This window comes from Lampris incognitus, chromosome 2 (assembly GCF_029633865.1).
Source record: "Lampris incognitus isolate fLamInc1 chromosome 2, fLamInc1.hap2, whole genome shotgun sequence".
NCBI lineage: Eukaryota > Metazoa > Chordata > Actinopteri > Lampriformes > Lampridae > Lampris > Lampris incognitus.
The window spans coordinates 151,730,334-151,753,595 of record NC_079212.1 but is presented as its reverse complement, the minus strand read 5'-3'; the positions used below and the strand labels follow the sequence as shown (position 1 = coordinate 151,753,595).

At 44.7% G+C, this 23,262-nt stretch overlaps 1 protein-coding gene across 1 annotated transcript in view; it reads left to right on the top strand.

Moving 5' to 3' along the window:
• Positions 1-23,262, top strand: part of LOC130134278 (potassium voltage-gated channel subfamily KQT member 2-like) — a 267,264-nt gene that overhangs the window by 219,323 nt on the left and 24,679 nt on the right. Inside the window, exon 13 of the mRNA XM_056302181.1 lies at positions 1,542-1,700. Within this exon, the coding sequence (XP_056158156.1) occupies positions 1,542-1,700 (159 nt within the window). The remainder of the gene's footprint in view (positions 1-1,541; positions 1,701-23,262) is intronic.

Below are 23,262 nucleotides of genomic sequence, written 5' to 3'. Positions count from 1 at the left end.
TCTGTATAGGGGCTTTGTGCCCCTGGCGGCAGCCCCGAGGGCAGCGGCACCTCATGTTAGCAGTTAAAGTTAGCATAAGCAGTGGGCAGTGTGACGTCATCGGTGCCATACCTTGTATGTAGCGGTAGCTGGTCCGTATCTTGGATTTACCAAGACGTAACTACATTATCCGTGTGTGAATGAACTTCGAAAGGCACCACCTCATACATTAAACTATACCTTTATGATAAACAGCAGTTACTGCAAAACACTTTGTTCAGCAAGGAGTTTTGAATGGATGGGACGTAGTCGGGCGACAGAGGGTTATCACTCCTTTTCCCGAAAACAGAAGTACGTAGCACGCATGCGCAGTCACGCTTTAGCGAGCGGCAGCAGGCTTACTTCTTTTATCTTGGCCTTTGTTAGCCCCCCAAAACCCACGCCGTAATGGACAGGTCGAACTTGCCTTTTAGTATAATAAAATTGTCAGAAACCGTAATAAAAGCCTGTTAAATAAATAGTATAATATTAACGTTAGGAAGTGTTGTGTTCTGGCCCTGATATGAAGGGGTCACTACACAAGCGGGATCCATTGCTTGTGGGGTCCCATCGCTCACTTTTCTTCTGGTCGCTTCGAGCACGTTTTATGGCAGTCATCCATTTACGTCGTCTGTCGGGACCTTTAAAAATGCTCTCCCTCGGCCAGAGCCTCCACGGGGTCAGGCATTCATTAGGCCACCCTTACCCGAGGGATAGTGGGTGTAGATCGGTGTAGTGTTCGGGGACTCGTCGTTCTCCAGCGACCCTCTGGCCCACCCGGGCACCTGCAGCCAAGCAACTGAAAGCATTCTGCCTACGTCTCCTTCGCGGCCTGAAGGTGATGCAATCCATGCGAGGAGGCTGCAGCGTGTAAAGTAGCGAGAGCAGCCGACACGAGTTTGAAGGAAGCTGGTGTTACGACTATCTCCTTCCTGTGGAAACGTGAGCCAGGGGAGTTATTCCACAAGAGTTCCGGCCATATGCCATTGGGTTAATCGGGTGGGATAAGGGGGAAAACTAGAAATACATTTATAATAAAAAAAGCTCTCCCTTTCACTTGTCCGCCACTGTTCTGGCAACCCGGCGCACAACAGCTATCCATCATATTCACTGTATAAATACAGCAGGCGAAGAGACTTGCTGCTAGCTAGCAGTCATTTTCCCAGCAATTGGCCCGCTTCCCTGCCAAAACGGTGGTGGTTTGAGTTCGACTATTGCGTGACGTCAACTACCGCAGCTCTATACTTCCTGGACGCGTTATGTTGTAACATCGGCATTGCTCCATTTGGTTCATGATGAAGAGCAGATCCCCACAGTGTTCTGTTTGTGTTGCGGTGTCATCATGTACCTGGTGTGACGTCATTGTGTGACGTCATTGTGTGTGACATGTGATCAGGTATCAGTGCTGGTAAATTTAATGTCTTCATTTCGTTATAGTAATGTGGTGATCTTACATTAAAGAGATATCTTTAAGCTGACATTTATCTCCATAGTGGGTCCTGGTGTCACTCCATTAGCTCCAGGGGGGATCCAGACACAGCCCCTACGGCGGTCTCCGAGTATTGAACCCAATCTGGAGGATAGTCCCAATAAAGTCCCTAAGAGCTGGAGCTTTGGAGAGCGGTCCAGAACCAGACAAGCCTTCAGGATCAAAGGAGCTGCTTCCCGCCAAAACTCTGAGGGTAGGAGGGGTGAGGGCTTCAGATGGTCATGTGTTTTGGTCATCCATCTGGACAGGGTTTAGGCTGTCAATCACGCACATTTTGCTAATTGAAATAAAATGTCAGGTCTTTAAGAGAACTGAGATAAAATATCAGGACTTTAGGACAACTGAGAGTTGTTTTTGGACACAACGATGCCCTGTTTTTTGAAGTGGATGTAGACAATTTCTCAACTTTTCCCCCTAGCGTTTCTAAGTGGTATGTATTATTGTATGCTCCACTGTCACAAACACAATCCGCTGTCGCAAACCGGTTTTCCTCAGAGCCTAGCAACTCCCAACACCACAGGACACACGTGCATTCTTTGAAGAAGCATATTCACCGAAGAGATAAAGTGAAATTGTCAGAATTTTATACCGCACGTAGGAACTGTTGGCAATTAAAACGATGTGCATTGCATAGTAATAACCTAGTTTGAGTAATATTATTGCTTCACACAAACAACTACTGCAGGGGTTGCCATCAGGGTGGAGGGTGGAGTCGAAGAAAACAATATGAGAAAAAGCGCGAGTTTATTACAATTACAATTTCATTTAACAGACACTTTTATCCAGAGCAACCTACACCTGTCTTTATTCATTCATTTAGACTGGAGACTTGAATGTTATTAAGTTTTTACAAAATGAAAGAAACTGCACAACAGAGATGGTGATAACACATTTTCTGTCCGTTGATTTTCAAACAAACATCTCTGCCTTTACATCGTGGCACTGAGATCGAGGTTACAAGGAATCCAGGAATTTCTGATGGTTAGCATTAGCATTAGCAACATGGCTAACCGCTAGCAGCCTGGCTACAGTCCAAAGCAAGAAATGACCGCAAGAATCCCAATTTGAACTAGGAACCCCAAACCCAGTGCCATGATAAAGGCAGAGTGAAACAATCGATAGTCTTGATAAGTTATAATTTGATGAAACGACTCCTGAGCTGATGTGGAAGGCATGTTTGTTGTGAGAAGAGATGCAGAAGCTTTCACTCCAAAAACCACAAAAATCACCAAACACTGCATACCAGCAAGTGCTGTCATTTACTTTGCTTGTGATCAGCACCACAGGAGTTTAATGGAGTGTGCTTTTAAATGTTTGTTCTTTCTGGTTTTGTTCTCTCTGTTTTTATGCTTTTTGCGGTATCGTTTTTAGGGAAGTGTTAGAGATATATTTTAGAGAGATAGCAGGATGGTAAATACAAATTGTAATTTTCCTTTATCAGTTTTCTTTGGACTGTTGGAATGCCCATTCCATTCATCCATTATCCAAACCGCTTATCAAACTTAGGGTCGCAGGATGCTGAAGCCTATCCCAGCAGTCAGTGGGCAGCAGGCAAGGAGACACCCTGGACAGGCCGCTGGGCCATCACAGCTGTTGGAATGCAGCAAGCAGAAAAAAATCTTAAATCTTTTAAAGTGGAAGTAAAGAACTTTTTTGTTTTAACTTATTGAACTAAATGTTGATTGCATGGTGAAATGGCTATAGAATAATGACACAATCAGAGTTTAGATTGGCTCTCTATAAGACTCGATTTTACTATGCAATTCTGTCGACCACTAGGCATGATTATCTTTTTCTCGGCAAATCAATTTACATCACAGGAAATGCATCAACTGCCCAGTAGCGAGCTAGGCAATGGCGTACAGTGTAACAACCGAAGCAACTGTGGAAACTCTACGCGGCAAACGAAAGAGATCCCAATTGATGGAGGAGGCAAAGAAGGCGAAGAGAGAGTGATAGAAGATGAGATAAAACAAGAGTGAACCTTGGACGGGCACTCACTCGATGGAGAGCGCTCGGGGACTTGAGACAGTTCCAAACTGACTGTCATTGACATTGACATTGACACTGACTTTCACTGACATTGAATTAAATTAAGGTCTACTCACAAGTTTATTCCATGTTGGATACTTTACCAGAATACACACCAATCAGCCAAAACATTAAAACCACTTGAGGCCACTGCCATCAGGGAATCATCATCAAGGAACACCGTTGCCATGAAGGGGTGTACTTGGTCTGCAACAATGTTTAGGTAGGTAGGTGTTACATGTCAAAGTAACACCCACATGAATGCCAGGACAAAAGGTTTCCCAGCAGAATATTGCCCAGAGCATCACACTGCCTCCGCCAGTTTGCATTTTTCCCAAAGTGCATCCTGGTGTAATCTCTTCCCCAGGTAAACAGCACACACATGAAGTAAAAGAAATTGTGATTCATTTGACCAGGCCACCGTCTTCCTTTGCTCCAAGGTCTAATGCTGATGCTCACGTGCCCATCAGAGGTGCTTTTGGTGGTGGGCAGGAATCAGGAACACTTTATTTGTCACTTCATTTCAATGATATATTGTTTCCCCCAGCCCACAGCAATGCAAGACAAAAACACATGTCCAAAAACTACAAGAACTTAAAGAAAATACATACTAACTAACACATATATCCAAACTAAACCAAATAAATAAATAAAATCACTGTCCAAGGGAAGGAACGCCCACCAGGACGATTGTCGGAACTGCCGATCTGCATGGGCTAGCAGTTAGCTTAGCCTTCCGTGTCCTGTCAGACCGCCCTCGGTGCTTTCTCCTCGGGCACAGCTCTAGGCGGGGGCTGTGGTCCTTGAGCTCCAGGCGGGGGCTGTGGTCCTTGGGCCCACCGGACGCAGAGGACCAGGCTCCCCCAGCCGATCCAATGCCAGCTCACCCAGCCAGATTCCCCTGACACACCTCCGCGCACTCCACACGACGACACCAAAAACACCACAGTCCACACCAGGTGAGGCCGCCGCTGGGCCGCCCTCAACGTTATCGGAACTTCTGCATCCTGTCAGACTGTCCTCGGTGCTTTCTCCTCGGGCACAGCTCCAGGCGGGGGCTGTGGTCCTTGGGCCCACAAGATGCAGCAGACCCAGCTCTCCCAGCCAATCCAGCACTAGCTCTCCCAGCCATCAAATCAAGACAAAGCTTAAACGCAGACATGGACAAAGACACCGCATGGACGGTACTGAGTGAAGCCGCCAAAAAGGTGAATTCGCGTCTCCATCTTCCCCCGCTGAAACTGGGTGAGGCTACTGCAAATGTGAATTCGCGACAAAGACACTACATGGACGGTACTGAGTGAAGCCGCCACAAACGTGAATTCACGCCGCCATCTTCCCACACCGGTACTGGGTAAGGCCACTGCAAACATGAAATCGTGATCTTCCCACCCCAGAAGTGGACAGGGGTCATCATGGGCACCGTGACCGGTCTGTGGCTATGCAGCCCCATCTGACACCTGTCTATGATAGCCAGAATTAACTTTTTCAGCAATTTGAGCTGCAGTAGCTCTTCTCTGGGATCGAACCAGATGGGCTAGCCTTCATTCTCCTGTCACCGGTTCCCCAGTTGTCCTTCCTTGGACCCCGTTTGGTAGGTACTGACCACTGCATACCTGGAACACCCAACAAGGCCTGCCATTTTGGAGATGCCCTGACTCAGTCCTCTAGCCATCACAATTTGGCCCTTGTTGAAGTTGCTCAGAATCTTACGCTTACCCATTTTTCCTGCTTCCAACACATCAACTTCAAGAACTGACTGTTCATTTGCAGCCTAATATATCCAACCCCTTGGCAGGTGCCATTGTAATGGGATAATCAATATTATTCACTGTTAATGTGTTATTGCAGTCTAGATGAAGTTCATCTCAAGTTTAGAGGTCATGGATTCATCAGAATCAGAAGCAGTTATTGGCCATGTAAGTTTGCACGACATGAAATTTGAATCTGGTTCTGTGGCTCTGTCAGTGTACTTAACATAGAATAACAACACAAAAACACAACAATCTTCAGATAAAAACACAAGGATTGACTTTATACTAGTGAAATAAGAGGTGATAAAGTGCAGTGGTGCAGAGAATATATCAGAGATACTGAAATAAATGTCAGCAGGTTACTTACATACATGCCTGTCTGAGGTAGATCGACATGACAGAGCATACCAGTATACGTACAATGTACAGTACAGGATGTACAAAATGGATGGATTTATTTGACAGTTTTAAATGTTCATTTGAATGACAGCCCATAGAAAGAAACTTTTTATGTCTGGTTGTTTTGGTGTACAGTCCTCTGTAGCGCCTACCAGAGAGGAGGAGCTGGAGCAGGTTGTGACTAGGGTTCCTGACTCTGGAGGTGTATAAGTCCTGAGTGGAGGGCAGGTTGCCACCAATGATTTTCTATGCCGGCTTATCTCTTCACTGTAGTCTGTCCCTGTCCTACTTGGTGGCCGATCTAAACCAGACAGTGATGGCTGTGCAGAGGACAGACTGGATTATTGCAGTGTAGAACTGAATCAGCAGTTCCTGAGGCAGGTTGAATTTGTTGAGCTGGCAGAGAAAGTACATCCTCTGCTGGGCCTTTTTGATGATTGTGTCTATGTTGGATGTCCACCTTAGGTCCTGGGAGATTGTGGAACCCAGAAATCTGTAGGTTTTCACCGTAGACACTGTGCTGTTGAGTATGGGGGGGCTAGTGTTGGGGACTCCTCCTGAAGTCCACTGACATCTCCACAGTTTGAACGTGGTCAACTCCAGGTTGTTATGGCCGCACCAGAACGCCAGCCATTTAACCCCCATATATATGCAGATTTGTCACCATCCCGGATAAGGCCAATGATGGTTGTGTCATCCACAAACTTCAGGAGTTTAACAGATGGGTCACCTGAGATGCAGTCATTTGTGTAGAGGGAGAAAAGTAGAGGGGAGAGCACACATCCCCGGGGGGCGCCAGTGCTGATTGTCCAGGTGCTGGATGTAATTTTCCCCAGCCTCACCAGCAGTCTGCTGTCTGTCAGGAAGTTTTTAATCCACATGCAGATGGGGGCTGGTACAGTGAGCCAGTTCATTTTCCACATTGTTTAATATCTTGCCATTCTCTATGTTCGACTCCAGATGTGTTGATGGTGAATGTACTGTAGTAGCATTGAGCATATCAGCTGCTTGTTTTGCCATGGTATTTTTTTGTTTGTTTGTTTCCATGGTGACATCCCTGAACTGGTGGGTGTTGTTGCACTGTTAACTGTTCAAGTTAAACTTTAACTTTATTATCATGTGTACTTGAATACAATTAAATTATTGTGCTCCAGCGCTCTCTGCCTTGAAATAAAAAACTACAGACATACGTAGATTATGTACACAGAATTCATACATTATATACACAATATAGAAAAGTACACGATAACACAACAATGTAAAGTGCATATGGGTGTGTCAGCTGTTCAGCAACCTGACTGCCTGTGGAAATAAACTATTACTGAGAAGGGTGGTGTGTGATTTGATGCTCCGGTAACGTTTTTTAGATGGAAGGAGTGAGAACAAAACATGAGAAGGGAGGCTGTTGTCTACTACTATTACTACTACAACTACTTTTGACTGCTGCCATTAGGGGGCGCCAAACCGGATCATCCGTTTCCATCTTTTCCTGTCCTCTGCATTATTCTCTGTCACACCAGCCACCTGCATGTCCTCCCTCACCACATCCATAAACCTCCTCTTTGGCCTTCCTCTTCTCCTCTTCCCTGGCAGCTCCATATTCAGTATCCTTCTCCCAATATACCCAGCGTCTCTCCTCCACACATGTCCAAACCATTTCAATCTTGCCTCTCTTGCTTTGTCTCCAAACTGACCAACATGAGGCGTCCCTCTAATATATTTGTCCCTAATCCTGTCCTTCTTCATCACTCCCAATGAATATCTTAGCATCTTCAACTCTGCCACCTCCAGCTCTGCCTCAAGTCAAGTCAATCTTATTTGTATAGGAGATAAACGTATAAGATACAGTGTCATCAGCATATTAGGAGACGAACATATAAGATACAGTGTCATCAGCATATTTGGAGACGAACGTATAAGATACAGTGTCATCAGCATATTAGGAGACAAACATATAAGATACAGTGTCATCAGCATATTAGGAGACAGATGGTGAGACGGTAAACATATAACAGCATGTATCCCATCATTACTGCTTCTCCTGTTCAGTTACATCCCAGTCCAGTTCAGCTACATCGTATAACAAGCTGTACACATTTTAAAAAGTGAATCAACATCATCACATACATGGTATAGTGAAAGTGAACAGTAAATATTATTTATGAGTAACTGCACGGATTTGTAGAAACGCAAGACGAACTGAGATGACTTGCACACATCTGTAAACTTCAAATGGTTGACAACTTTCAGGACTGTTTCTGAACTGTTAGTGGGAGCAGGGGTGCAAATTTGGTCTGACAGGTGGGGGGGGGGGGGGACCAACATCGGTGATGGCCAGTCATTCACAGAAAAAAAGGCTATATATACATATATATATATATATATAGAGAGAGAGAGAGATACAGATATAGATAGATATAGATATATATATATATAGATATATATACACACACACACGTGCGCGCGCATACACACACACACACCACACACACACACACACACACACACACACACACACACACACACACACATACCAGTTCAAATGCAAAATTAGGCAACCAGAAAGCTTATAATTCAAATTCTCTTTTAGTTCTGCCTATACAGTGCATCCGGAAAGTATTCACACCCCTTCACTTCCCCACATTTTGTTATGTTACAGCCTTATTCCAAAATGGATTAAATTGCTTTTTTCTCATCAATCTACACACAATACCCCATAATGACAAAGAGAAAAGGGTTTTGTAGAATTTTTTGCAAATTTGTTAAAAATAAAAAACTGAAATTATGCATGTACATACACTACCGTTCAAAAGTTTGGGATCACATTGAAATGTCCATATTTTTGAAGGAAAAGCACTGTACTTTTCAATGAAGATAACTCTAAACTAGTCTTAACTTTAAAGAAATACACTCTATACATTGCTAATGTGGTAAATGACTATTCTAGCTGCAAATGTATGGTTTTTGGTGCAATATCTACATAGGTGTATAGAGGCCCATTTCAAGCAACTATCACTCCAGTGTTCTAATGGTACAATGTGTTTGCTCATTGGCTCAGAAGGCTAATTGATGATTAGAAAACCCTTGTGCAATCATGTTCACACATCTGAAAACAGTTTAGCTCGTTACAGAAACTACAAAACTGACCTTCCTTTGAGCAAATTGAGTTTCTGGAGCATCACATTTGTGGGGTCAATTAAACGCTCAAAATGGCCAGAAAAAGAGAACTTTCATCTGAAACTCGACAGTCTATTCTTGTTCTTAGAAATGAAGGCTATTCCATGCGAGAAATTGCTAAGAAATTGAAGATTTCCTACACCGGTGTGTACTACTCCCTTCAGAGGACAGCACAAACAGGCTCTAACCAGAGTAGAAAAAGAAGTGGGAGGCCGCGTTTCACAACTGAGCAAGAAGATAAGTACATTAGAGTCTCTAGTTTGAGAAACAGACGCCTCACAGGTCCCCAACTGGCATCTTCATTAAATAGTACCCGCAAAACACCAGTGTCAACATCTACAGTGAAGAGGCGGCTGCGGGATTCTGGGCTTCAGGGCAGAGTGGCAAAGAAAAAGCCATATCTGAGACTGACCAATAAAAGAAAAAGATTAAGATGGGCAAAAGAACACAGACATTGGACAGAGGAAGACTGGAAAAAAGTGTTGTGGATGGATGAATCCAAGTTTGAGGTGTTTGGATCACAAAGAAGAACGTTTGTGAGACGCAGAACAAATGAAAAGATGCTGGAAGAATGCCTGACGCCATCTGTTAAGCATGGTGGAGGTAATGTGAAGGTCTGGGGTTGCTTTGGTGCTGGTAAGGTGGGAGATTTGTGAGGGTAAAAGGGATTCTGAATAAGGAAGGCTATCACTCCATTTTGCAACGCCATGCCATACCCAGTGGACAGCGCTTGATTGGAGCCAATTTCATCCTACAACAGGACAATGACCCTAAACACACCTCCAAATTGTGCAAGAACTATTTAGAGCAGAAGCAGGCAGCTGGTATTCTATCGGTAATGGAGTGGCCAGCGCAGTCACCAGATCTGAACCCCATTGAGCTGTTGTGGGAGCAGCTTGACCGTATGGTACGCGAGAAGTGCCCATCCAACCAATCCAACTTGTGGGAGCTGCTTCTGGAAGCGTGGGGTGCAATTTCTCCAGATTACCTCAACAAATTAACAGCTAGAATGCCAAAGGTCTGCAATGCTGTAATTGCTTTAAATGGAGGATTCTTTGACGAAAGCAAAGTTTGATGTAAAAAAAATCTTATTTCAAATACAAATCATTATTTCTAACCTTGTCAATGTTGACTCTATTTTCTATTCATTTCACAACATATGGTGGTGAATAAGTGTGACTTTTCATGGAAAACACAAAATTGTTTGGGTGATCCCAAACTTTTGAACGGTAGTGTAAGTATTCACACCCTTTACTCAGTACTTGGTTGAGGCACCCTTGGCAGCGATTACAGCCTCAAGTCTTCTTGGGTATGAAGCTACAAGCTTGGCACACCTATATTTGGGGTATTTCTCCCATTCTTCTCTGCAGATCCTCTTGAGCTCTGTAAGGTTATATGGGGAGTGTCGCTGCACAGCTATTTTCAGGTCTTTCCAGAGATGTTCAATGGGGTTCAAGTCTGGGCTCTGGCTGGGCCACTCAAGGACATTCACAGACTTGTCCCGAAGCCACTCCTTCGTTGTCTTGGCTGTGTGCTTAGGGTCGTTGTCATGTTGAAAGGTAAACCTTCGCCCCAGTCTGAGGTCCTGAGTGCTCTGGAGCAGGTTTTCATCAAGGATCTCTCTGTACTCTGCTCCATTCATCTTTCCCTCGATCCTGACTAGTCTCCCAGTTCCTGCCGCTGAAAAACATCCCCACAGCATGATGCTGCCACCACCATGCTTCACTGTAAGGATGGTATCCGCAAGGTGATGAGAGGTGCCTGGTTTCCTCCAGACGTGACGTTTGGCATTCAGGCCAAAGAGTTCAATCTTGGTTTCATCCGACCAGAGAATCTTGTTTCTCATGGTCTGAGAGTCCCTTAGGTGCTTTTTGGCAAACTCCAAGCAGGCTGTCATGTGCCTTTTACTGAGCAGAGGCTTCCGTCTGACCACTCTACCATAAAGGTCTGATTGGTGGAGTGCTGCAGAGATGGTTGTCTTTCTGGAAGGTTCTCCCATCTCCACAGAGGAGCGCTGGAGCTCTGTCAGAGTGACCATCGGGTTCTTGGTCACCTCCCTGACCAAGGCCCTTCTCCCCCGATTGCTCAGTTTGGCTGGGCGGCCAGCTCTAGGAAGAGTCCTGGTGGATCCAAACTTCTTCCATTTACGAATGATGGAGACCACTGCGCTCTTCGGGACCTTCAAAGCTGTAGAAATGTATTTGTACCCTTCCCAGATCTGTGCCTCGATACAATCCTGTCTCGGAGGTCCACAGACAATTCCTTTGACTTCATGGCGTGGTTTCTGCTCTGACATGCACTGTCAACAGTGGGACCTTATATAGACAGGTGTGTGCCTTTCCAAATCATGTCCAATCCATTGAATTTACTACGGGTGGACTCCAATCAAGATGTACTATAAACATCTCAAGGATGGTCAGTGGGAACAGGATGAACCTGAGCTCAATTTTGAGTGTCATAGTAAAGGGTGTGAATATTTATGTACGTGCAATATTTCAGTTTTTTATTTTTAATAAATTTGCAAAAATTTCTACAAAACCTTTTTCACTTTGTCATTATGGGGTATTGTGTGTAGATTGATGAGACACAAAAGGAATTTAATCCATTTTGGAATAAGGCTGTAACATAACAAAATGTGGGGAAAATTAAGGGGTGTGAATACTTTCCGGATGCACTGTAACAAAGATACTTTTACAAGGGTTCTAATTCCATGTTATACACGTTTCAGACGTTAAGCTGACCTGGGATTCAGACCTGAAATCCCCTTGTTATAGGTGACCATTTCATAAAATTTTATTTTCATATAAAACAAAAAAAATATTGAATGCAATTAACTTATGATTATATGCACAGGTATAAGTACACATATCTTATAATGGAATATTAAGCATTTATAGACAAACATATACAGTTTGAAGCATAGATAATCATGAAAAACCTGGTTTTGCAGGTGTACTCAAACTTTTGACTGGTAGGGCTATATAAATAAAGTCGAATTGAACTGAATTGAATTGAATAGAGTATATAGTTTACTGAAGTTGATTGTAAAACTACAAACAGAATAATACATATGAATTCTATAATGTTCCATAACGTATTGTTAATACTCCATGCTAATGATCTAGCAATGGCAGGCATATCAGTAGCCTAAAGAGTCAGCTGTAGTGAACTAGTTGATGTTGGTGACTTCTGAAAGGAGAATATTGTAGACTACATTGCACACCGTCTACTTTTTTCCTCAACTATATTCTCAAGGCTGTTTTTTTGGGGGGGGGGGTCCAAGACAAGGAGATTTGCATTTTTGTGATAGGCTGAGAGTATTTTTCACATGAACATGTCATATTAACGATATGAGGCTGAGAGTATTGTTCACATGAACGTGTCATGTAAACGATATGAGGCTGAGAGTATTGTTCACATGAACGTGTCATGTAAACGATATGAGGCTGAGAGTATTGTTCACATGAACGTGTCATAAAAACGATATGAGGCTGAGAGTATTGTTCACATGAACGTGTCATGAACGATATGAGGCTGAGAGTATTGTTCACATGAACGTGTCATAAAAACAATATGAGGCTGAGAGTATTGTTCACATGAAAGTGTCATGTAAACGATATGAGGCTGAGAGTATTGTTCACATGAACGTGTCATATGAACGATATGAGGCTGAGAGTATTGTTCACATGAACGTGTCATATGAACGATATGAGGCTGAGAGTATTGTTCACATGAACGTGTCATATGAACGATATGAGGCTGAGAGTATTGTTCACATGAACGTGTCATATTAACGATATGAGGCTGAGAGTATTGTTCACATGAAAGTGTCATATAAATGATATGAGGCTGAGAGTATTGTTCACATGAAAGTGTCATATAAATGATATGAGGCTGAGAGTATTGTTCACATGAACGTGTCATAAAAAAGATATGAGGCTGAGAGTATTGTTCACATGAACGTGTCATAAAAACAATATGAGGCTGAGAGTATTGTTCACATGAACGTGTCATATTAACGATATGAGGCTGAGAGTATTGTTCACATGAACGTGTCATATAAACGATATGAGGCTGAGAGTATTGTTCACATGAACGTCTCATATTAACAATATGAGGCTGAGAGTATTGTTCACATGAACGTGTCATATAAACGATATGAGGCTGAGAGTATTGTTCACATGAAAGTGTCATATAAACGATATGAGGCTGAGAGTATTGTTCACATGAACGTGTCATAAAAAAGATATGAAGCTGAGAGTATTGTTCACATGAACGTGTCATAAAAACAATATGAGGCTGAGAGTATTGTTCACATGAACATGTCCTATTAACGATATGAGGCTGAGAGTATTGTTCACATGAACGTGTCATATAAACGATATGAGGCTGAGAGTATTGTTCACATGAACGTCTCATATTAACGATATGAGGCTGAGAGTATTGTTCACATGAACGTGTCATATAAACGATATGAGGCTGAGCGTATGGTTGCCATGAATGATAAGTTGCGCAGAAAGATGGTAACGTTCAGCAGAGGATCATCAGGGAAGTGGGGTCTGCACCCTCTCCCGACGGAGACTTCTGCGGAGTATATGTGCTTTAGTAGCAACTGGCTCTTAAAGAAAGGACACGCCATGTCTGACACCTCCTTCAGGCTGCAGGCTGCAGCTAAAGAGGAGGAGAAAATCAGGTTTAGTGGAAGAACACCTGCCAGCAAGCAGGTTAGCGTCACACAATATGTTGCCATAGTAACTGACTCAGTTTGCTTTGTGAAACCGAAAACCCGGCGTTACTTCAGCTATGAGTCTAAAACCACTTTCTGAACCCTCGACACATGCGGGAGACTGCCATCAATATGTATGTTTTACATGTGTATTTGTACATGTATACGTGTGTACGTGTGTGTACATGTGTGTTTGTAAATGTTTGTTTTTGTGTTAATGTTTGCGTGGGAATGCAGCATTTTTTTACAGTTGACATACTTTTCTATTCTCTCCCCTCTCCTCATGTCTCTCTTCCTCTCCTCTCATCTGATCTCTCCTCCTTACCTTCCATCTCCTCTCCTCTTTCCTCCCCTCTTCTCATGTCTCTTTTCCTCTCCTCTCATCTGATCTGATCTATCCTCCCCTCTCCTCTGTGTCTTCTCAGTGCTGATTGAGATGCAGGATGAAGAGTTCAGACAGAAGACCTCCCCAGGTCAGCCTGCTCTCTCTCTCTCTCTCTCTCTCTCTCTCTCTCTCTCTCTCTCTCTCTCTCTCTCTCTCTCTCTCTCTCTCTCTCTCTCTCTCTCTCTCTCTCTCTCTCGCTGACCACAAGTGTGAATGAGCATGCTGAGTGGTCGTGAGAGAGCTCTTTTTTCTGTAAATGTTGTAAACAGTGCGTGCTATTTAGTTTTTTTTGTGGTGTTTTACTGTGTTTGGTGTGTATATAGGGGGATTTAAGGACTTTTTTTGTGATTTTCGGACACAGGCGTTTTGCTGGTCGACGTCATGGCAGCGGCCAGACTTCACCAGGCTGAGCAGGAAGCATGGCATTAAGACATCACCAAGCGTCCCTTGTTCAGGGGAACAGTGTGGTTTGGCTGCAGCTGAAGTTGTTGATCCCAGCAGCATGAAGTCTGCAGCTGAAGTTGTTGGTTCCAGAAGCATGAAATCTGCAGCTGAAGTTGTTGATCCCAGCAGCATGAAGTCTGTAGCTGACGTTGTTGGTTCCAGCAGCATGAAGTCTGTAGCTGACGTTGTTTGTCCCAGCAGCATGAAATATGTAGCTGAAATTATTGATCCCAGCAGCATGAAGTCTGCAGCTGAAATTATTGATCCCAGCAGCATGAAGTCTGCAGCTGAAGTTGTTTGTCCCAGCAGCATGAAGTCTGTAGCTGAAGTTGTTGGTCCCAGCTGCATGAAGTCTGCAGCTGAAGTTGTTGGTCCCAGCAGCATGAAGTCTGTAGCTGAAGTTGTTGGTCCCAGCAGCATTAAATCTGTAGCTGAAGTTGTTGTTCCCAGCAGCATTAAATGTTCAGCTGAAGTTGTTGGTCCCAGCAGCATGAAGTCTGTTGCTGAACTGATCGTTGCCAGCAGCACTAAGTCTGTAGCTGAAGTTGTTGGTCCCAGCCTCATGAAGTATGTAGCTGAAGTTGTTGGTCCCAGCAGCATGAAGTCTGTAGATCAATTTGTTGGTCCTAGCAGCATCAAATCTGCAGCTGAAGTTGTTGGTCCCAGCAGCATGAAGTCTTTAGCTGAAGTTGTTGGTCGCAGCAGCATGAAGTCTGTAGCTGAAGTTGTTGGTCCCAGCAGCATTAAATCTGTAGCTGAAGTTGTTGTTCCCAGCAGCATTATATGTGCAGCTGAAGTTGTTGGTCCCACCAGCATGAAGTCTGTTGCTGAACTGATCATTGCCAGCAGCACTAAGTCTGTAGCTGAAGTTGTTGGTCCCAGCCTCATGAAGTATGTAGCTGAAGTTGTTGGTCCTAGCAGCATCAAGTCTGCAGTTGAAGTTGTTGGTCCCAGCGGCATTAAATCTGCAGCTGACGTCGTTGGTCCGAGGAGCATGATGTCTATAGCAGAAGTTGTTGGTTTTAGAAACATGAAGTCTGCAGCTAAAGTTTTTGGTCCCAGCATCATGAAGTCTGCAGCTGAAGTTGTTGGTCCCAGATGCATGAAGTTTGTAGCTGAAGTTGGTGTTCCCAGAAGCATGAAGTCTGCAGCTGAAGGTTTTGGTCTAAGCGGCATTAAGTATGTAGCTGACGTTTTTGGTCCCAGTGGCTTTAAATCTGCAGCTGAAATTTTTTAATCCAGCAGCATTAGGTCTGTACATTAACTTGTTGCTCCCAAATGGATGAAGTCTGTAGCTGAAGTTGTTGGTCCCATCCTCATGACGTATGTAGCTGAAATTGTTGGTCCCATTGTCATTAAATCTGCAGCTGAAGTTGTTGATCCCAGCACCATGAGGTCTGTACCTGAACTTGTGTTTCCCAGCTGCATGAAATCTATAGCTGAAGTTGTTGGTCCCAGAAGCATGAAGTCTGCAGCTGAAGTTGTTGGACTCAGCAGCATGTTTATGTTTATATTTATTTAGATCAGCATTAGCTGTTACCCAGATCACCAGCTACTCCTCCCGGGATCCACATTAAAAACATCCATGTATACATATGCTTTCACATGCAGGCATACATAAATAAACACAATTGCATGTAACTGAATTTTTTTAGGGATGATCCGCTGTGGCGACCCCTAACGGGAGCAGCCGAAAGTAGTAGTAAGTAGTAGTAGCATGTAACTGAATTTGTTGGTCCCAGCAGCATGAAGTCTGTAGCTGACGTTGATGGTCCCAGCAGCATTAAGTCTGTAGCAGAATTTGTTAGTTCCAGCAGCATGAAGTCTGTAGCTGACGTTGATGGTCCCAGCAGCATGAAGTCTGTAGCTGAAGTTGATGTTCACAGAATCATGAATCTGGAGCTGACGTTGTTTGTCCCACCAGCATGAAGTCTGTAGCTGAAGTTGCTGATCCCACCAGCATGAGGTCTGTACCTGAACTTTTTGATCCCAACGGCATGACGTCTGTAGCTGAAGTTGTTGTTCCTAGAAGCATTAAGTCTGTAGTGGAAGTTGTTGGTCCCAGCGGCATTCAATCTGCAGCTGAAGTTGTTGGTCCTAGCAGCATGAAGTCTGTGGCTGAACTGATTGGTGCCAGCAGCACTAAGTCTGTAGCTGAAGTTGTTGATCCCAGCAATATGAGGTCTGTACCTGAACTTATTGGTCCCAGCTGCATGAGGTCTGTAGTTGAAGTTGTTGGTCACAGCAGTCTTACGTCTGTAGCTGACGTTGTTGGTCCCAGCAGCATGAATTCTGTTGCTGAAGTGTTTGGTCCCAGCAGCACTACGTCTGTAGCTGAAGTCTATGGTCCCAGTAGCATGAAGTCTGCAGCTGAAGTTGTTGGTCCCAGCAGCATGAAGTCTATAGCTGACGTTGTTGGTCTTGAAACATGAAGTCTGCAGCTGAAGTTGTTGGTCCCCCCCCAGCCTCAAATCTGTAGCTGAGGTTGTTGGTCCCAGCAGCATGAAGTCTGCAGCTGAAGTTGTTGGTCGCAACAGCACTAAGTTTGCAGCTGAAGTTGTTGGTCCCAGCTGCATTACATCTGTAGCTGAAGTAGTTTGTCCAAGTAGCATTAAGTCTGTAGCTGAAGTTTTGTCTCAGCAGCTTGAAGTCTGTCGCTGAAGTGATTTGCCCCAGCAGCACTAAGTTTGTAGCTGAAGTTGTTGGTCCCACCCTCATGATGTATGTAGCTGAAGTTGTTGATCCCAGCAGCATGAAGTCTGTGGCTGAACTGATTGGTGCCAGCAGCACTATGTTTGTACCTGAAGTTGTTGTTCACAGAATCATGAAGTCTGTAGCTGAAGTTGTTGATCCCAGCAGTATGAGGTCTGTACCTGAACTTATTGGTCCCAGCTGCATGAGGTCTGTAGTTGAAGTTGTTGGTCACAGCAGCCTTACATCTGTAGATGACGTTGTTGGTCCCAGCAGCATGAAGTTTGTCGCTGAAGTGTTTGGTCCCAGCAGCACTACGTCTGTAGCTGAAGTTTATTGTCCCAGAAGCAAGAAGTCTGCAGCTGAAGTTGTTGGTCCCAGCAGCACTACGTCTGTAGCTGAAGTTTATTGTCCCAGAAGCAAGAAGTCTGCAGCTGAAGTTGTTGGTCCCAACAGCACTACGTCTGTAGCTGAAGTTGTTTGTCCCAGAAGCATTAAGTCTCTAGCTGAAGTTGTTTTCCCAGCAGCATGAAGTCTGTTGCTGAAATTGTTGGTTGCAGCAGCAGAAACTCTGCAGCTGAAGATGTTGGTGCCAGCAGCATGAAGTCTGTCGCTGAAGTTGTTGGTTGCAGCAGCAGAAACTCTGCAGCTGAAGATGTTGGTGCCAGCAGCATGAAGTCTGTAGCTGAAGTTGTTGGTCCCAGCGGCATTAGGCATTCAGCTGAAGTCGTTGATCCCAGCAGCAAGAAGTCTGTAGCTGAAGTTGTTGGTCCCAGCAGCATGAAGTCTATAGCTGACGTTGTTGGTCTTGAAACATGAAGTCTGCAGCTGAAGTTGTTGGTCCCCCCCAGCCTGAAATCTGTAGCTGAGGTTGTTGTTCCCAGCAGCACGAAGTCTGCTGCTAAAGTTGTTGGTCGCAACAGCATTAAGTTTGCAGCTGAAGTTGTCGGTCCCAGCTGCATTACGTCTGTAGCTGAAGTAGTTTGTCCAAGTAGCATTAAGTCTGTAGCTGAAGTTTTGTCTCAGCAGCTTGAAGTCTGTCGCTGAAGTGATTTGCCCCAGCAGCACTATGTTTGTAGCTGAAGTTTTTGGTCCCAGCCTCATGAAGTACTTAGCTGAAGTTGTTGGTCAGAGCGGCATGAGGGCTGTACCTGAACTTGTTGGTCCCAGCTGCGTGAAGTCTGTCGCTGACGTTGTTGGTCCCAGCCTCATGACGTATGTAGCTGAAGTTGTTGGTTCCAGCGTCATTAAATCTGCAGTTGAACTTGTTGTTCCCAGCAGCATGAAGTCTATAGCTGAAGTTGTTGGTCCCAGCTGCATGAAGTCTATAGCTGAAGTTGTTGGTCCCAGCTGCATGAAGTCTATAGCTGAAGTTGTGGGTCCCAGCTGCATGAAGTCTACAGCTGAAGTTGTTGGTCCCAGCAGCATGAAGTCTGTAGCTAAAGTTGTTTGTCCCAGAAGTATTAAGTCTGCAGGTGAAGTTGTTGGTCCCATCAGCATGAAGACTATCGCTGACTTGATTGGTCCCTTTAGCACTAAGTTTGTAGCTGAAGTTGTTGGTCCCAGCCTCATGAAGTATGTAGCTGAAGTTATTTTTCCCAGCGGCATTAAATCTGTAGCAGAAGTTGTTGATCCCAGCAGCATGAGGTCTGTACCTGAACTTGTTGGTCCCAGCTTCATGAGGTCTCTACCTGAACTTGTTGGTCCCAGCTGCATGAAGTCTGTACCTGAAGTTGTTGGTCCCAACATCATGAAGTCTGCAGCTGAAGTGTTTGGTCGCAGCAGCATGAAGCCTTTAGCTGAAGTTGTTGGTCCCAACATCATGAAGTCTGCAGCTGAAGTTGTTTGTCGCAGCAGCATGAAGCCTGTAGCTGAAGTTGTTGGTCCTAGAAGCATGAAGTCTGCAGCTGAAGTTGTTGGTCCTAGCATCATGAGGTCTGTAGCAGAAGTTGTTGGTCCCAGAAGCATTACGCCTGCAGGTGAAGTTGTTGGTCCCATCAGCATGAAGACTATCACTGACGTGATTGGTCCTTTTAGCACTAAGTTTGTAGCTGAGGTTGTTGGTCCCATCCTCATGACGTATGTAGCTGAAGTTGTTGGTCCCATACTCATGACATATGTAGCTGAAGTTGTCTGTCCCAGCTTCATGAAGTATGTAGCTGAAGTTTTTGGTCCCAGCGGCTTTAAATCTGCGGCTGAAATTTTTGAATCCAGCAGCATTAGGTCTGTACCTGAACTTTTGGTCCCAGCTGCATGAAGTCTGTACCTGAAGTTGTCGTCCCATCCTCATGACGTATGTAGCTGAAGTTGTTGGTCCCATCGTCATTATGTATGTAGTTGAAGTTGTTGGTCCCAGCCTCATGACGTATGTAACTGAAATGTTTGGTCCCATCATCATTCAATCTGCAGCTGAAGTTGTTGATCCCAGCATCATGACGTATGTAGCTGAAGTTGTTGGTCCCAGCCTCATGACGTATGTAGCTGAAGTTGTTGGTTCCAGTATCATTAAACATGCAGCTGAAGTTGCTGATCCCAGCAGCATGAGATCTCTACCTGAACTTGTTTTTCCCAGCTGCATGAAGTCTTTAGCTGAAGTTGTTGGCCCAGCAGCATGAAGTCTGCAGTTGAAGTTGTTCGTCCCAGCCTCATGAAGTATGTAGCTGAAGTTATTTTTCCCAGTGGCATTAAATCTGTAGCTGAAGTTGTTGATCCCAGCAGCATGAGGTCTGTACCTGAACTTGTTGGTCCCAGCTGCATGAAGTCTGTACCTGAAGATGTTGGTCCCAACATCAAGTCTGCAGCTGAAGTATTTGGTTGCAGCAGCATGAAGTCTGTAGCTGAAGTTGTTGGTCCCAACATCATGAAGTCTGCAGCTGAAGTTGTTGGTCACAGCAGCATGAAGTCTGTAGCTGAAGTTGTTGGTCCCAGAAGCATTAAGTCTGCAGGTGAAGTTGTTGGTCCCATCAGCATGAAGACTATCGCTGACTTGATTGGTCCCTTTAGCACTAAGTTTTTAGCTGAGGTTGTTGTTCCCATCCTCATGACGTATGTAGCTGAAGTTGTTGGTCCCATCCTCATGAAGTCTGCAGCTGAAGTGTTTGGTCGCAGCAGCATGAAGCCTTTAGCTGAAGTTGTTGGTCCCAACATCATGAAGTCTGCAGCTGAAGTTGTTTGTCGCAGCAGCATGAAGCCTGTAGCTGAAGTTGTTGGTCCTAGAAGCATGAAGTCTGCAGCTGAAGTTGTTGGTCCTAGCATCATGAGGTCTGTAGCAGAAGTTGTTGGTCCCAGAAGCATTACGCCTGCAGGTGAAGTTGTTGGTCCCATCAGCATGAAGACTATCACTGACGTGATTGGTCCTTTTAGCACTAAGTTTGTAGCTGAGGTTGTTGGTCCCATCCTCATGACGTATGTAGCTGAAGTTGTTGGTCCCATACTCATGACATATGTAGCTGAAGTTGTCTGTCCCAGCTTCATGAAGTATGTAGCTGAAGTTTTTGGTCCCAGCGGCTTTAAATCTGCGGCTGAAATTTTTGAATCCAGCAGCATTAGGTCTGTACCTGAACTTTTGGTCCCAGCTGCATGAAGTCTGTACCTGAAGTTGTCGTCCCATCCTCATGACGTATGTAGCTGAAGTTGTTGGTCCCATCGTCATTATGTATGTAGTTGAAGTTGTTGGTCCCAGCCTCATGACGTATGTAACTGAAATGTTTGGTCCCATCATCATTCAATCTGCAGCTGAAGTTTTTGATCCCAGCATCATGACGTATGTAGCTGAAGTTGTTGGTCCCAGCCTCATGACGTATGTAGCTGAAGTTGTTGGTTCCAGTATCATTAAACATGCAGCTGAAGTTGCTGATCCCAGCAGTATGAGATCTCTACCTGAACTTGTTTTTCCCAGCTGCATGAAGTCTTTAGCTGAAGTTGTTGGCCCAGCAGCATGAAGTCTGCAGTTGAAGTTGTTCGTCCCAGCCTCATGAAGTATGTAGCTGAAGTTATTTTTCCCAGTGGCATTAAATCTGTAGCTGAAGTTGTTGATCCCAGCAGCATGAGGTCTGTACCTGAACTTGTTGGTCCCAGCTGCATGAAGTCTGTACCTGAAGATGTTGGTCCCAACATCAAGTCTGCAGCTGAAGTATTTGGTTGCAGCAGCATGAAGTCTGTAGCTGAAGTTGTTGGTCCCAACATCATGAAGTCTGCAGGTGAAGTTGTTGGTCCCATCAGCATGAAGACTATCGCTGACTTGATTGGTCCCTTTAGCACTAAGTTTTTAGCTGAGGTTGTTGTTCCCATCCTCATGACGTATGTAGCTGAAGTTGTTGGTCCCATCCTCATGATGTATGTAGCTGAGGTTGTTGGTCCCATCCTCATGACGTGTGTAGCTGAAGTTGTTGGTCCCATCCTCATGAAGTATGTAGCTGAAGTTTTTGGTCCCAGCGGCTTTAAATCTCCAGCTGAAATTTTTTGAATCCAGCAGCATTAGGTCTGTACCTGAACTTGTTGCTCCCAGCTGAAAGAAGTCTGTAGCTGAAGTTGTTGTCCCATCCTCATGACGTATGTAGCTGAAGTTGTTGGTCCCATCGTCATGATGTATGTTGTTGAAGTTGTTTGTCCCAGCCTCATGACGTATGTAGCTGAAATTGTTCGTCCCATCGTCATTAAATCTGCAGCTGAAGTTGTTGATCCCAGCATCATGAGGTCTGTACCTGAACTTGTGTTTCCCAGCTGCATGAAGTCTATAGCTGAAGTTGTTGGTCCAAGCAGCATGAAGTATGTAGCTGCAGGTTTTGGTCCCAGCGGCATTAAAAATGCAGCTGAAATTGTTGGTCCCAGCGGCATGAACTCTGCAGCTGAAGTTGTTGGTCCCAGCAGCATGAAGTCTGTAGATCAATTTGTTGGTCCTTGCAGCATCACGTCTGCAGCTGAAGTTGTTGGTCCCAGCTGCATTAAATCTGCAGGGGAAATTGTTGGTCCCAGCGACATTAAATCTGCAACTGAAGTTGTTGATCCCAGCAGCATGAAGTCGGCTGCTGAAGTTGTTGGTCGCTGCATGAGGTCTGTAGTTGAAGTTGTTGGTCCCAGCAGCATTACGTATGTAGCTGAAGTTGTTGGTTCCAGCATCATTAAATCTGCAGCTGAAGTTGTTGATCCCAGCAGCATAAGACCTCTACCTGAAGTTGTTGTTCCTAGCTGCATGAAGCCTGTAGCTGAAGTTGTTGGTCCCAACATCATGAAGTCTGCAGCTGAAGTTGTTGGTCGCAGCAGCATGAAGTCTGTAGCTGAAGTTGTTGGTCCCAGAAGCATTAAGTCTGCAGGTGAAGTTGTTGGTCCCATCAGCATGAAGACTATCGCTGACTTGATTGGTCCCTTTAGCACTAAGTTTGTAGCTGAAGTTGTTGTTCCCATCCTCATGATGTATGTAGCTGAGGTTGTTGGTCCCATCCTTATGACGTGTGTAGCTGAAGTTGTTGGTCCCATCCTCATGAAGTATTAGCTGAAGTTTTTGGTCCCAGCGGCTTTAAATCTGCAGCTGAAGTTTTTGAATCCAGCAGCATTAGGTCTGTACCTGAACTTGTGTTTCCCAGCTGCATGAAGTCTATAGCTGAAGTTGTTGGTCCAAGAAGCATGAAGTCTGCAGCTGAAGTTGTTGGTCCAAGCAGCATGAAGTATGTAGCTGCAGCTTTTGGTCCCAGAGGCATTAAACATGCTGGTGAAATTGTTGGTCCTAGCGGCATTAAATCTGCAATTGAAGTTGTTGATCCCAGCAGCATGAAGTCGGCTGCTGAAGTTGTTGGTCCCAAATGAATGAAGTCTGTAGCTGAAGTTGTTGTCCCATCCTCATGACGTATGTAGCTGAAGTTGTTGGTCCCATCGTCATGATGTATGTTGTTGAAGTTGTTGGTCCCAGCCTCATGACGTATGTAGCTGAAATTGTTGGTCCCATCGTCATTAAATCTGCAGTTGAAGTTGTCGATCCCAGCATCATGAGGTCTGTACCTGAACTTGTGTTTCCCAGCTGCATGAAGTCTATAGCTGAAGTTGTTGGTCCAAGAAGCATGAAGTCTGCAGCTGAAGTTGTTGGTCCAAGCAGCATGAAGTATGTAGCTGCAGCTTTTGGTCCCAGCAGCATTAAAAATGCTGGTGAACTTGT